The sequence below is a fragment of the Phyllostomus hastatus genome, unplaced genomic scaffold, assembly GCF_019186645.2.
Source record: "Phyllostomus hastatus isolate PE091 unplaced genomic scaffold, TTU_PhHast_1.1 phas_scaffold_200, whole genome shotgun sequence".
NCBI lineage: Eukaryota > Metazoa > Chordata > Mammalia > Chiroptera > Phyllostomidae > Phyllostomus > Phyllostomus hastatus.
In genome coordinates, this window is record NW_025334016.1 from 2,515,495 (window position 1) to 2,531,659 (window position 16,165).

Consider the following 16,165-nt stretch of genomic DNA (forward strand, 5'->3'; position numbering starts at 1 on the left):
TTCTGCAGTTGTTCTTAGCAGAAATAATTGAACCAAAACAAACTAATCTACTATTGCCAGAATGGAAATCTTCTTTTTCTTCTTTGATGTATTTTAGGACATTAAAAATCATAAGAAGTTTGGCCCTGGCTGGTGTGGCTCAGGGGATTGAGTGCTGGCTTGCAAATCAAAGGTTTGCCAGTTTGATTCCCAGTCAGGGCACATGCGTGGGTTGCAGGGCAGGTCTCCAGTGGTGGGGGGGGCGGTGTGGGAAGTAACCACACATTGATGTTTCTCTCTCTTTCTCTCTCTCTCTCTTTCTTTCTCCTTCCCCTCTCTCTAAAAATAAGAAATAAAATCTTTGAAAAATAAAAATCATGAGAAGTTTGAATTGTACTACCTTTTTTAAAAAGTTAAATGTTCACTGGAACACCAATTCAAAAGAATCTATGCACCCCAATGTTCACAGCAGCACAATTTACAATAGCCAAGTGCTGGAAGCAACCTAAGTACCCATCAGTAAATGAGCAGATCAAAAAACTATGGTACATTTACACGATGGAATACTACACAGCAGGAAGAAAGAAGGAGCTCCTACCCTTCACAACAGCATGGACAGAACTGGAGAGCATTATGCTAAGTGAAATAAGCCAGGTGGTGAAAGACAAATACCATATGATCTCATCTATAAGTAGAACTTAATCAACAAAACAGCAAAAGAGCAAAATAGAACCAGAGACATTGAAATAAAGAATAAACTGACAGTAGCCAGGGGAAGGGGAGAAGGATAATGGGGGCAAATAGGGGAAGGGCCATCAAGGAACATGTATAAAGGACACATGGACAAAGCCAAAGGGGGTAGGTTCGAGGGTGGGAGGCAGGAATGGGTGGCGTGAGGGGACATGGTGGGGTGAAAATGGAGACAACTAGAATTGAACAACAATTTTAAAAAGTGAAAAAAATAATATCCCTAGATTTAAAAAAAAGTTAAGTGTTCATTTGATGACTGTGGGTGAGGCTAATACATTCTTCTGAAATTAGTCTATGCAGATCTTGCCTTTGAATTATGGGGAACTTTTTCAGATACATATGGGACAATGTGAAATCTAGTATGAGTTTTTGTGATAGTTATGAACCAGAAGCAGCTAAGGAAGATACATAAACAACCAATAAGCACATGAAAAGATGCTTGATATCATTAGTTATCAGGGAGATGTAATCAAAATTGCCTAGGAATGACCTAGGAATTCTACTCATATAGACTGAAGAAAAATGAAAACATATTTGTAAGAAATGTTCATAGCAGTACTGTTCACAATAGCCATACAGTGGTAAATATTGCAAATTTTCATCAAGTGATGAATGAATGAACAAATGTTATATATCTACACATTTTAATATTATTTAACCATAAAAAATGAAGGACTAGTACATGCTACAATGTAGATGAACTTTGAAAACATACTGAGTGAAAGAATCCAATCACAAAAGATCACATTTAGTAGGGAAATCTATAGAGACAGAAAGTAGATTAGTGGTTGCTTAGGGCTGGGTGGGGAAGAGGGGAATTATAGTTAAGGGTATAGGGTTTCTTTTTGAAGTGATAAAAATGTACTAAAATTGACTACTTTTTTTCAGGATTGCTTTGGCTATTTGTGGTTGTGGTTATATACAAATTATAGTGGTTTTTGGTTTAGAAATAAAACCAAAAAATAAATGAATAAATAGAATACCAGTGCCATTGGTATTTTGATAGGGATTACACTGAATCCATACTACCTGAAGGTAGTATGACCGTATTAACAATGTTAATTCTTCCAATGCATGACCACAGAATATCTTTCCATTTTTTGTGTCTTTAGTTTCTTTCAACAGTGTCTTCTAGTTTTCATTGTAAAGGTCTTTTATCTCCTTTGTTAAGTTTATTCTAGGTATTTTATTCTTTTTGTTGCCATTGTAAATGGGATTTTCTTCATTTCTTTTTCTGATATTTCATTGTTAGTATACAGAAATTCAACAGATTTTTGTATATTAATTTTGTATCCTGCAATTTTACTGTATTCATTTATTATTTCAAATAGTTTTTCTAGTGAAATGTTTATGGTTTTCTATATATAAAATTATTGTATCCACAAACAGTGACAACTCTATTTCTTTATTTCCAATTTGAATGCCTTTTCTTTCTTTCTTTTTTTTGCCTAATTGTTCTGGCCAGGACCTCCAGTATTATGCTGAATAAAAGTGTCAAGAGTAGGCAGCCTTGACTTTCTTCTGGTCTTAGAGGCAAAGCTTTAAGTTTAGTAATATCAAGTAGGATGGTAGCTGTGGATTTGTCTCATATGGCCTTTATTATATTGAGGTACTTTCCTTTCATGCCCATTTTTACTGAGGGTTTGATCATAAATGGATACTGTATCTTGTCAGATGCTTTTTTCTGCATCTTTTGTGATTATCATATGATTTTTATCAGTTTTTGTTAATCTAGTATATCAAGTTGATTGATTTGTAGATGTTGAACCATCCTGGTATCCCTGAAATGAATCCCACTTGTCTGTAGTGTATGATCCTTTTAATGTATTGTTGTATTCAATTTGCTAGTATTTTGTTGAGGATTTTTACATTGATGTTCATCAGAGATAGTGGCCTATAACTTTATTTTTTTATGTCTTTTTCTAGTTTTAGTATGAGGGTAATATTGGCTTTTAAAATGAGTTAGGAAGCATTCCCTCATCTTCAATTCTTTGGAAGAGTGTGAGAAGGATAGGCATTACATCTTTGAATTGAAATTTACCAGTGAAACCATCTGGTCCTCGACTTTTGTTTTTTGGAAGTTTTTGGTGTTTCAATATCCTTTATTCAGGTTTTCAAATTCTTCATGATTCAGTCTAAGAAGATTGTATGCCTCTAAGAATTTGTCCATTTCCTCTAGGCTGTTCAATATGGTAGCATATCACCTTTCATAGTATTCTTTTATAATCCACTGTATTTCTTTGGTATCTTATGCAACTTCTCTTTCATTTCTGATTTACTACAGAAGTATAGTAATAAAAACAGTATAGCATAATCTATGGGACATGGAAAAGCAGTCTTAACAGGGAAATTCATAGCATTACAGGCCTGTCTCAAGAAACAAGAAAAATCTCAAATAAACAATCCAATTTTGTATTTGAAGGAACTTGAAAAAGAACAACAAACAAAGCCCAAAGTGAGTTGAAGGAAGGAAATAATGAAGAGCAGAGCACAAATAAATGAAATAGAGTCTAAACAGCAATACAAAAACTAATTAGTCTAATTGCTGATTATTTGAAAAGATAAACAAGATTAACAAACCTATAACCAGACTCATCAAGAAAAGAGAGAGGAGATCCAGATAAATAAAATCAGAAATTAAAGAGAAGTAACAACCGACATTACAGAAATACAAAGAATTGTAAGAAAATATTACAAACAACTATATGCCTAAAGTTGGACAATCTGAAAGAAATAGATAGATTCCTAGAAACACACAATCTTCCAAAACTAAATCAGGAAGAACCAGATAATTTGAATAGACAGATTACAGTTAGTGAAATTGAAACAAAATAGAGAAAGACTCATAGATAGAGAATAGGTGTGTGTGGAGGGATTGCGCAAAACAGAGAATAAACTCATGGACATGGACAACAGTGTGGTGATTACCAGGGGATGTAGAGTGAGGGCAGATGGAGGAGGGTTTAGGGGGAATAAATGATGAAGGACAGAGACTTGACATGGGGTGATGAATACACAATACAATATACAAATGATGTAGAATTGTGCATCTGAAACCTGTATAATTTAGCCTGTATAATTTTGTTAACCATTGTTACCCCTAAGAAATTTAATAAAAAGGAAAAATAATTTGGAGTTAAAGTACCGTAAATATAACAATGTAAATACTGTATGTGTATGAATACATAATTTATACTTTAATTATTTACACTTAACTCATATCCTGCATTTGAAGTATTTTTTTTCTGATCAAACCTGGATTTGTCCATAGACAGATTGACATTCTATTTTAGCATTAAAACATATTTAAAAGTAATTTTAGAGATTTTACAAAAATATGCCTTTCTCTGATATTATAGTTGAAAAATGTAAAGACTAAAAGAAAAGGATTCAATACTAGATTCTTAGGGTACAGAAATTCATAAGCACACATATAAACATATTTCATCAACATGTACTGCTTTATAATATTTCACTGAATTAGCCTCTCCAGAAAAATGACTCAGTCCAATTACTTCTCAGTCTACTCTTGTGGTAGTATTTGTCTTTTTTTTTTTCACAGTTTTTATTGTTGTTCAAGTACAGTTGTCTCCATTTCCCCCCATTACTCCCCCAAATCTTTTAAATTTGATTAACAGACAATGGTCTTTCCAGTCAATGACATTAATAATTTAAATCAGTGCCAAAGACTATGAGAGAATTTGATACTTTGAGTAAGATTTAGCTTCTCCCAGGCAAATAAGTACCAAGGCTTCAGAGTTTTTATGCCCACCAAATATGGATATTTTTCCATTGATTCAGAACTTACATTAGATTAAAACCCTTTTATTCCCATTCATTTAAACTTATACATTTAGGAAGAGACAGTTATGTTACAATGACATTGCATTTTAAGAAGCAGGCATGGAAAGTGTTATGTCAATATTACAGGTAAGAAAACAACCCAGAGAGATTGCCATTTCCCCAGTGTAGCCTGGCAATACAAGACTAAAACCAGAGCTAGATTCTTGGTTTTTAACTCCAAGCCCTGCCTCCCATTCCTTCTTGCTCCAGTATTTGGAGTTGGTGGCAGCACATGTTAAATGATTATAGTTATGTTTTGACCACATAGTTTGTGCTCATGAGTTGGCAGCACATTTCTCAGATAGTAGAATTCACAGTCAACAGTGTCATGCTCTCAAACACAGTACCATGCTCCATTTAAATGAGCCATATCTTGTCCTGCTGCTTTGTATAAACTGGATAAACCCATTAGCCATGTCATTGTAAGAAATAAAACTACTTTGAGTTGAGACTTCTTGAAACACTGAGATCTTTTGGCCCAAGGCAGATTGACTCTCAGTAACAGTGAGGTTCTCATTTCTTTAGCCATCTGCAGAATTTGGGACTAGAACTGAAAATTAAAGGAAAGTGAGCATTCTGTAGTCAGTATATAAATGTAAAAGATCCTGCACATAAAGAAGAACTCACTGAGAAATTTATTATTCAGCCCCTTCTGTTTGTGTACCTATTATTGGTATATGTTGAGATCAAGAAAAAATATCAGACATTGTCACTCTTGAATGTGCAGAAACTTATAAGCCAATTGAGGAAACAAAACACACCATGTAAAGTACTCTATATGTTCAGGCAGAGCAACATGGGGTCAGGAAGGTGTTTTAGTTTGAGTTGACTCTGAAGCAGACCCAAGACAAGGATTTGACTCCATTTATTTTTGGTAGAATGTGTAAGGAACATGGGAGAAGGGAAAGGAAACGGAAGGGGAGGCAGCCAATAAAGGGAGCATTATTAGACAGCATCACCATGGGTGACTAGAAAGTAATCTATGAGAAAATACTGGTAAAGGGTATAGAACATACACCTCACAGTTATTTTACTCAGAGGGTGGGGAAACTAAGGTAGTTACATTCCAGCTCTTATCAGGGCTATAATTGGAGTAATGAGGGCTCTTCCAGAACTGTCCAGCACCTTGCCAGAGCAGTCTTCTACAGCCCTAGAAAATGCCCTCAGGCACGGTGTGCAGAAACTGACAGATGGAAGTCAGCCTGTGCACATAAAACAGAAGGGTCCAAGGAATATGGATAGTGGACTGACAGAGTGTCTGCCATAGTATGATTCTCTTTAAAAAATTGATTTTAGAGACAGAGGGAGAGGGAGAGGAGAAGAGAGAGAGAGGGAGGGAGAGAGAGAGAGAGAAACATCCATTTGTTGTTCCACTGATTTATGCATTCATTGGTTCATTCTTGTATGTGCCCTCACCTGCATTCGACCCACAACCTTGGCATATTGGGATGACACTCTAACCAACTGAACTATCTGACCAGAGCTTGTCATAGTAGGGTTCTTGGTGGAGGTGAGAATTGACAGTGCTCTTTCTCATCTCTCCCCAGGTGTTTGCATGTTGCTGTCCTTGTTGTCCATTGTGTATGGAGCCTTGCGCTGCAACATCCTAGCCATCAAGATCAAGTATGATGAATACGATGTCAAAGTGAAGCCTCTGGCCTATGTCTGCATCTTCCTCTGGAGGAGCTTTGAGATTGCTACTCGAGTCATTGTCCTCGTCCTCTTTACCTCCGTCCTGAAGGCCTGGGTGGTGCTCGTCATATTCATCAACTTCTTTAGCTTCTTCTTGTACCCCTGGATCCTCTTCTGGTGCAGTGGCTCCCCATTCCCTGAGAACATTGAGAAGGCCCTCAGTCGAGTGGGCACCACCATCGTCCTGTGTTTCCTCACCTTCCTTTATGCCGGTATCAACATGTTCTGCTGGTCAGCTGTGCAGCTAAAAATCAACAGCCCCGACCTCATCAGCAAGTCCCAGAACTGGTACCGGCTACTGGTATACTACATACTGAGATTCATTGAGAATGCCTTTCTTCTCCTTATGTGGTATATATTCAAGACTGACATCTATATGTATGTGTGTGCACCTCTGTTGATTTTGAAGTTGCTCATTGGGTACTGCACAGCCATTCTATTCATGCTGATATTCTATCAGTTCTTCCACCCTTGCAAAAAGCTCTTTTCCTCCAGTGTTTCTGAAAGTTTTCAGCGGTGGTTAAAGTGCGTTTGCTGTCAGTGCCCGTGGCAGAAATCCTCAACATCTGTAGGAAAGACAGATGTAAGGTCATCTGGAGACAGAGATGAGACACCTTCTAGCAGTAAAATAAGTTCTATGCCCAGCCAGATCTTGAATGCTGATGAGCTCTGCTCTGCTTAATGGAACTTGAGTCTCTTGGGGCAGAAACTGTTTTCTGAGTTCATTGCTGCTCACGATACAAGTGATGAGTCCTGCACAGGTAACAAAGCAGGAAGCTAGTTTCAACTCCTTGGGAGTTGCTTCCCTTTAGAGAGCTCTTGGGTGTGTGGGAACATGGAGAGAAGCCAGGGAAACATCTGAGTGTTAGAGGAGCAGTTTAAGTCACCACCATTCACAATTGACCGTGTTCTCCCAGGTGTTACTGGCCTTTCCACTGACAAAGTACCCATGATATCTGACTTGAGCTGGTTAGATCTATCAGGTAGAATGAGGACAGTGGCTTTCTTGTTTTCTAGTTTTCTGGATTTCTGATCTGAGTAGACTAATATTGTATTATCCCTAAGCATAGTTTTCACCCAAGAGCTGGCCTGGTGATCAGAGAAGTTTACTGGAGTTTTGCCATTGGCAACATCACTACTGTCAGAGCTTTCAGAGAGAGCTGTTCAAGTTTGGTTTTTGAATAGGGAGGTGTTCCATTTTCATCTCATTAGGGCTCTCTTTATATAATCAACTGTAGGCATCTTGGCTTACTGTATGTAGTAGATTTAAAAGTCTAGATTTGGAGACTTTGTACCCAAAGATGCAGGGATACAAAATTGAATTCTAAATTTGGTTATGGGAGCCCTACAATTTTAGGAAAGTTGTGTGTTCCTTCAGTATGTTGAAGAAGTTCTGGAACAAGAGGATCGTTAAAAAAATCAAAATCATGTAGGCTTTTGTAAGCAGAATTCTTAAGTTCTTTGGAAGGTTGAAAATGTGAAGCTTACACTTTTTCAAGGTTCAGTCCTGTCCTGCAGTTCTGGAAAATTTCTAGTACAATTTGCTAAGATTTACCTTCTTAATAAAGAAGAAAATAAAACCCGTAGTGTTTACTGTGCTTCATCCTTGCCTGTTAGGAAAGTTGCAGATAATAGTTACTTTGGTTAAGTTAAAAAAAAAGTTACTTTGGTTAACTTAAGTTTTTTTCTAGAAAACTCCACAGAAATATTTCACCTAGTGTGGGTATAAAAGACATTTCATTTTTTATTAGTTGAAGGAAAAAGGTTTATCTTCTCCCACCAAGTGAGATATTGCCCTCAGAAACTTTTAAATTATAGAAAGTGATTAAATGACTAGAAGATACTTGTCTTTAACTGAATGCATTTTGATTTGGTTTGACTATGAGTTAATTTATACAAGATCTCCAATTTTATTCTTCTATATCCTTCTATCTTCAGTATACTTTCTGAACCCTATTTGTTTCATAAAAGGATTGCATAGCATATCCTCAATAGTCTTGGAAAAATGCCTGGATTTAGTGCCATTATTTCTACCATAAGCATCTTGATAATGAAATACCTAGAAGCAGGTGACCTGTCACCAACTAGGCTGGACATTGCATGTCAGTCGGTGTTGAAAGTCTAAATACTTGGCTGAACTTTCTGGCCCATCCAGTTTCTAACAGCTAGTCTATGAGAGGACAGGTTAAAAATGGTGAGTTTGAGCAGTAGTAGTAGTCAGAATTAGACAGGAATGGAAAGAGTGGTACTTCCCAGCCTTGGTTTGGAAGCCTGTTTCAAGAACCATTATAAAATCTGAGTATTAAAATACACTTTAAATTATTTTAATGTAGAAAATAGGTAAGCATTTTGAGTGACCTCATATCAGACTAACATTGATGACCTGTCAGATTCCTAAAGCCCAATTATAAGCCAGTTACATAAGGGCAAAGAGATTTGGTAACTAAATTGGACATTTTGTCATCTTTAACCCTTGATCTACAGATACCTTTGCTTTGGGGCCATGTGTGTCCATTCACTCTGGAAGAGACAAAACACTGCTTTTTTTCTGCGTGGTGAAAATTTAAGTCATGGTTCATTAAGAATTTTTATTTTAAAAATTTTAAAATTATATCTCTGAAATAGTAAAACTATAGTACAGACTGCAGATCTAGGTTGCCCTAAAGACAAACAAACCAGCAAATTCCCTTACATGTTGAGAGTTAAAATGTGGCTTTCAGTTAGAATTTTAATTTTTAAAACTCTTAGAACTTTGTCTAATTAATTATATGCCATAACGTGTCATAACACCTGCTCTAATTGAATTATTACCTTGGCTCAATGGAAGTCAAATATTTTCTTAAAATATATTGAAATAAGATCATCAGACATGTTTAGACTTTCTCTCTTCATTATTGGAGGCAGTGTACTATAGAGATTGGCATCTCCCTGTCAAGCCCTACAAGTTAGTTAACAGCCATATGCCTCAGTTTCCCCACCCACCAAATTTGGATGATATATATATATATGTACTTGCCTACCTCACAAGGTTGTCAGGAAGATCAAATTAAATTATAGTGTGAAAATGCTTTGAAAATATTTTTCAAGTGCCATATGTGTTGAAGAAGTTATTATAGTTAGTTATTCAAATTGATAAACAGGTTATTATTACTATTTTACTGTTAGAAAAGAAACAAGTAGGATCATCCACATAAGTGTCTTGAGTAAATACATTGGCCTTTGGCCTTATGGAAGGGCAAATGTAAGTTGTCTTTACTCTTGGAGAAAACTCAACCTTTGCCCTTCTCTTAACGTTACTTGCTTACAAAAATTTGCACTGAAACACACAGCTCTTGGAGGGAAAAGACCCACTGCAGTCTGAGAACTTGCTTTCGATGGCAGATGAGTTTATAATTTTTGTATCTATCATCTTTCATAAAGGACATAGCAGCATGTTTTGGTCATTTACAACTCAAATGCCTAAGATCCTGCTAGACTTTTACTGAATGTGGGTTTAATCTTTTCAGCCTTGTAAATGAGAAAACAAACAAATTGATTGTCACGTGAAGCATTTTTTTGAAAACCACCTTGGAAATTACTGCTATGTTTATGAGTGTATGTGTCAGTACTTCTCAACCAGTAAATTGTGGATGTGAGTTTTTGCAGGCTGCTGTTCTACAGCCATTGATGCTAGTATTGTTTGTTTCTTTATATAATAAATTAATTTTTGAAATATTCCTTGCCTTTCATTCTTTATACAGTCCTTTTATGGCTTATTGACTTCAGAGACTGTTTTAAAAACAGAAATTTGAAAATGGTTTTTGCTATGATTAGTTATGGTTTTGTAACCACACCTGGAAATTCTTTCTGTAGGATGAGAAATTTGAGCTTCCTAGGATTCTGCCTTGTGAGAATAACAGTCCATGGGATCTCCTCTGATTGTTTTTATAAGCATTTACTCTGTTAAAGCTGCATTGCTGGATACCAAGATTCTGCTTAGCTGTCTGTTGATTACTGCAAGCAATACAACAGAAGAGAGGCAATATAAATCTCTTCTAGACAAATATAAATGGTATACTGATTCAGAAATATAAAATACCAAAGTGGTGACTTGATATTAACATAAACATATAATGAAATGTAAATATGATCCATGGTTAGAAAAAACATCATTTATCATTAAAGGGGTCACTTCAGAGTATGAGGTAGACATGAATTGTTTCACTAATTAATTTTCTTCTGAAGGTGGCCTTGCAATTTGGAAAGACTTAACTATAGGATAAGTCTTTTAAAGGAGAACTCTTGCTGTTAAATCAATCCCTTGAGAAAACCAAATGTCTACAAATATAGTATTTAAGTATGTTAAACTAAAATTACTTCATTTGGTATATGTAAATGTTTTATTTTGAAATAATTTCAAGCTAATTAATAGAAAATCCTTGAGAATACTGCAAGGAATTCCTTTATATCCTTCACCCAGATTCACCTATTAACATTTTGCTATATTTCCTTTATCTTCCTCATTTAAGAAAATGAGACCCCTCTTTCCCTAAAATACTTCAGTGTGCATTTCCTAACAACAAAGTCATCCTGCTACATAGCCACAATACAGTGATCAAATTCAGGAAATTTAACATGGGTACAATATTAGTATCTAATCTAGAGTCCATATTCTGTTTAATAATTGTGCCTTCACTTCATTTGTTTTCACAAAACTTTCTCAACAAAGAAAATCTAGTCAGCTCTCTTCTATGAGGTTCTTTTTGTTTAAATTTATCAGTAAGTTTTTAAAATTATATTTTATTAATTATGCTATTACAGTTGTCCTGATTTTCCCCCCTTTCTCCACCTCTACACAGCACCTTCCACTCCCTCAGGCAATCCCCCCACCATTGTTCATGTCCATGGGTCATGCGTATAAGTTATTTGACTACTCCATTTCCTCTGCTTTATGTCCCCATGATTATTCTGTAACCACCTATCTGTACTTATCCTCCCACCTCTTCACCCATTCTCCCACATTGCCCTCCCATCTGGCAACCATCAAAATGCTCTCCATATCCATGATTCTGTCTCTGTTCTTGTTTGCTTAGTTTGCTTTTTAGCTTCAGTTGTTGATATATATATGTATTTATTGCCATTTTATTGTTCATAGTTTTGATCATCTTTTTCTTAAGTAAGTCCCTTTAACATTTCATATAATAATGGTTTGGTGATGTTGAACTTCTTTAGTTTTTTCTTGTCTAGGGAGTTCTTTATCTGCCCTTTGATCCTAAATGATATCTTTGCTGGATAGAGTCATCTTGGTTGTAGGTCCTTGCTTTTCATCACTTTGAATATTCTTTGCCAATCCCTCCTAGCATGCAAAGTTTCTTTTGAGAAATTGGCTGACAGTTTTATGGGAACTCCCCTGTAGGTAACTAACTACTTTTCTCTTGCTGCTTTTACCATTCTCTCTTTATCTTTAACCTTTGGCATTTTAATTGTGATGTGTCTTGGAGTAGGCCTCTTTGCATCCATCTTGTTCTGGATTGTCTATGCTTCCTGGACTTGTATGTGTATTTCCTTCACCAAATCAGGGAAGTTTTCTTTCATTATTTTTTCCAGTAAGTTTTCAAATTCTTACTCTTTCTCTTTCTCTTTCTGACACCCCTATGATGCGAATGTTGGACTGCTTGAAGTTGCCCCAGAGGCTCCTTACACTATCGTCATTTTTTTTTTAGATTCGTTTTTCTTCTTGCTGTTCTGGTTGGTTGTTTTTTGGTTCCTTGTGTTCCAAATCATTGATCTGATTCTTGGCTCCACCCACTCTACTGCTGATTCCCTGTAAATTGTTCTTTATTTCAATCAGTGTATCCTTCATTTCTGACTGGATCTTTTTTATGCTATTGAGGTACTAAGTTCCTTGAGCATCCTTAGAACTAGTGTTTTGAACTCTGCATCTGATAGATTGTTTATCTCCATTTCATTTAGCTCTTTCTCTGGAGTTTTGATCTTTTTTTTTTTTTTAATTTGGGCCATGTTTCTTTGTCTCCTTGTTTTGGCAGCCTCCCTGTTTGTTTCTGTGTTTTAGGTAGGGCTGCTTTGACTCTGTGTCTTGGTAATATGGCCTAATGTAGTAGGTGTCCTGTAGGGTCCAGTGGCACAGCTCCCCTCTCACCCAAGCTGAGTATTTGAGGTGTGCCCTCCATGTGGGCTGAGTATACCTTCCTTTTGTAGTTGAGCCTTGGTTGCTGTTGGCCGGTCAACGGGAAGGATTTACCCAGGCCCATCAGCTGCAAGGACTGGTTGTGACCTCTGACCACCAACTTCCAGCCTCCATGGAAGATCGGCTGTGCAGGGGACCCACTCCACAGAGCAGGGCTTACTTCAGCAGGGCTCTCATGCCTCCTTGTGTTCTGCCTGGGTCCAATTGGTATAAGCTATAAAGCAATCAGCAGCTGGCTGCTTCCTGTGCTAGTCTTGGAGGTGCTCTATTGAGGCCAGGCTGTGAACCAAGGTCAGCTTTTGCTAGTGCAGAGTGGCCTGGGGCCACTTAGCAAGGTACAGAGGTTTCTTTGAGAGGATTTTGAAAGACCAGAAGCATGTGCCAAGACAAGTTGTTCGTATGGAAAAGCTACTATTAACTGCTTCGGTGGGCTAGTAAGTGGGGTGGAGTGAAGTCTCAGGGAATCAATGGACAGGGAAAACATTGTGAGCCGGGTTCATTGTGTCTCAGATGTGGTGCCTATTGTACTCTGTAGCTCCATGGGGGATGGCTCAGAAGAGGAGCAATGGCTTCTGCCAGCAGTTTTGTCTTGGAGAAGGTTGTCCCCAAGCTCTCACCCTGATGCCAGACACTTCAGTTCCTCCCCATATGCCACTGGTGCCTTTCAAGCTGCTGCCCTGATGGTGGAATTTAGTGGGAGTGAGTCTGAGTAAGTGTGTATGTGGGTTCTTTAAGAGGAATGGTCTGGGAATTCAGTTTCTTCCACCGACTCAATCTGTACTGACTTTTATAGAAAGAAGCCATGGGGACTTCTCTCCCTGGAACTGGAGCCCTGGGCTGGGGACCCTGGTATAGGGCTGGGATTCCCTCACTCCCAAGATATCCCCCTTGATTTTATCCACCACACATGGTTGTGGACTAGCCTGTTCCACGTCTCCTACCAGTCTGGATGGATGTGATTTATTTAATTCCATGGTTGCAGGACCTCCATTCAACTCAGTTTCTGCTAGTTCTGAGTGATGGTTGTTCTAGAGTTTAGTTGTAATTTTGATGTGGTTGTGTGAGGAGGTAAGTCGTGTTTCCTTACACCACCATCTTAGAGATCTATCTTTTATATTATTTTTTATTAATTTCATGTTGGAGAAATTGGCAGTAGCATTCAAGCTTCTATAGCTAGTAGATTGTGACACTAAGATTAAAATGTTTGTCTGCAGTCTGATTCCAGAGTCTAAGCAGTTAGAAATGAACAAAGTTACCAGTAAGTTTTAATTTGCCTATAAATGCTAGGGAAACTACAGCAGGCTTTGAAAAGCTATTTGAAGAAAACATACACATGTTATCAGCACTGACCAATAGTTTAAAATCATAAATTTGGAATGTTTACTGGTGAACTATAGGTAATTCTTTTTCATTTTAGGCTTCAAGTGTCCACTGCTTAATATATGAGCCTTTAGTTTTCTCACCATCCCCACCCCAATGTTTTACAGAGTTTGGGCTCAAGTTTGTAAAGATTAAGAAGAAGATAAGGAAAGTATATATTACTCCTCTATGGTCATATTTCTCTGGGTCCCTTTCTCCAGGAGACTATATTCTCTATGAACATTTTTGCAAATGGGAAAGCTCAGAAATGTCAACTATATACTGTAATTAAATGAGTAATATTTTGAGGCTTTTCTCTTTTTCAGGAAAAAACACTTCATAGAAGCAGAGATTTGTGCAGAGCTGGGAAATTCAGAAATATCCTAATCCCTCCTTTCCCAGTACACAACACACCCTGTCAGACTAGGCCCCTAACCTGCTAAGAAGGTGTGTCTGCCTCAGAAGCCTGCGGTGGGGAATTCCTCACTCCTCCTTCTCAACCTCTCTGTGTGTGGTTTTCTCTGGAAGTCATTAGGCCAAGGGAGTCTAAAACTGTTGGTTTAAGCTGATTTTGTAACCTAGAACAGTATTCAGCTCTATCTCTTTGTAGCAGGTTATCAGGATTTCCCACCCAGAATCCATAGAAGCATATACTTTCCTGTGAGGAGATTACAGGGTTTGCCTCCTCCCAAGGAGAGTTTCATCCAGACAGATTTTTGAGTTTTTGCCTGTAATTCTGCTCCCTCCCTATCTCCCATCCTAAATTAATTCTTTCTCTCTGAATGATGAGTTCCTGATTGAAGCCTGATTAGCCTGCTCCCTAGAGCCCTGGGAATATCATCCTCTATAGACATTTGCATTACATGTACTGGTCTAATTTCTTGCCAGTTGGCTTCCTATTTTAATTACCTAAATTCTACAGTTAATGAGTCAGGTTTTCAGGAGCAATAGCACTCAAGAAACAAAACAGAATTTAGAAATTCAGTTTTTGAGTAGTTCTGTAAGATCATTCCCACCACCACCCAGTGGAGAAGAAAATGGTTCCCTGGCATCACTTCCTAACAAGGTGACCTCCTTAAGTGGAGTGGCAAAATTTTTTATAACAATGATGTCCAGCTATAGGGCTGCAGGCCTCCAAGAACTGGAAAAGCATCATGGTCCTCTCCACTAACTGCAGATGTTTGCACACTAACCAGAGATGTCTGGCATACACTTTATAATCATTTTTCAAACCAGTGGGTTTGAGAAAAACCCAGGACTGATTAAAATAGTCACTATTTAAATTCACTTTATTATTAACACCCCCAGCCTCTACCATTAGCTGTTGTTAAAAATTCAACCACTATTATGTGGGAGGGGACCTTAAAAGATACCCTTTGTCATTGGAAATGTTGGGAACTGTTACCCTGGAAGGTATTTTACTCTGATGGATTTTTTTCTCATGTGTGCTCATAGTATACTCTTTTCCTTTTAAGAAGACAGTTATTCACATGAAAATCACTTGTCCTATCTCATTTCCAGCTTAATACAAGAGATAATGTAATGTGAATGTTCTATCCTCAAAAAGTAAAATATCTACCTACACACAACGTATGTCATTAAAGCAAAAATGTTTTACAATTTCAAAGTGCTAATAAATGTGTATTATAATAGCCACCAAAATAATGAAGTGATTTCTAAGCATTCTTTAAATCACCTCCCAATTTGCCTTCTTGACTGTATTAGAAATTATATCAAGGTGCTTTCAGCTACAATTTGTAGAACACCTGATTAAAAATAACTTAAAAGAATTTTGTTATTTAAATGAACAAGGCTTTTGGAGAGAGGTGATTCTAATTTCCAGTGGGCTAAATATCTTTGAGTGCCAGAGGCTTTCTAGCTTTCCTTTCAGCCATGTTCAACCTGTTGCTTCCTCTTCATTCTTGTCTCATTACTGCAAGATGACAACATGAGCTCCAGGCATTACATTTACACAACTGAATCTACAATTAGAAAACTCATTTCTGTTTTAGCATCTATTATTTGGGGACGAAAATGTTTTCTGGAAACCATCCACCCCCACCACAGCAGAATTTTCTGTTTCTTATTGGCCAGAGTTGAATTATATCCCCACCTCTAAAGCTGTCTCTGGCAAGTTGAATGGAATTGCCATGATTTCCTTTGACTACACAACATTCACCCTTTGGGGTTAACAAAGAGGTCACCATCTGTTAATTTATGGAAAGAAGAATACGCACAAAAATTGTGTCCTGCAAGAAACAATGAGTGGGAAAAATAGCCATTTGCAGGGCAACCTGTAGTGCCTTTCATTGATATTTCTGAAAAATAAAGACCCAGCAGAGCTGATGAATTGGG

At 37.3% G+C, this 16,165-nt stretch overlaps 1 protein-coding gene across 1 annotated transcript in view; it reads left to right on the plus strand.

Moving 5' to 3' along the window:
• XK (X-linked Kx blood group) overlaps positions 1-9,978 on the plus strand; it is a 37,073-nt gene extending 27,095 nt beyond the window's left edge. Inside the window, exon 3 of the mRNA XM_045860654.1 lies at positions 6,120-9,978. Within this exon, the coding sequence (XP_045716610.1) occupies positions 6,120-6,946 (827 nt within the window). The 3' untranslated portion in view covers positions 6,947-9,978. The remainder of the gene's footprint in view (positions 1-6,119) is intronic.
• Positions 9,979-16,165: the final 6,187 nt, after the last annotated feature.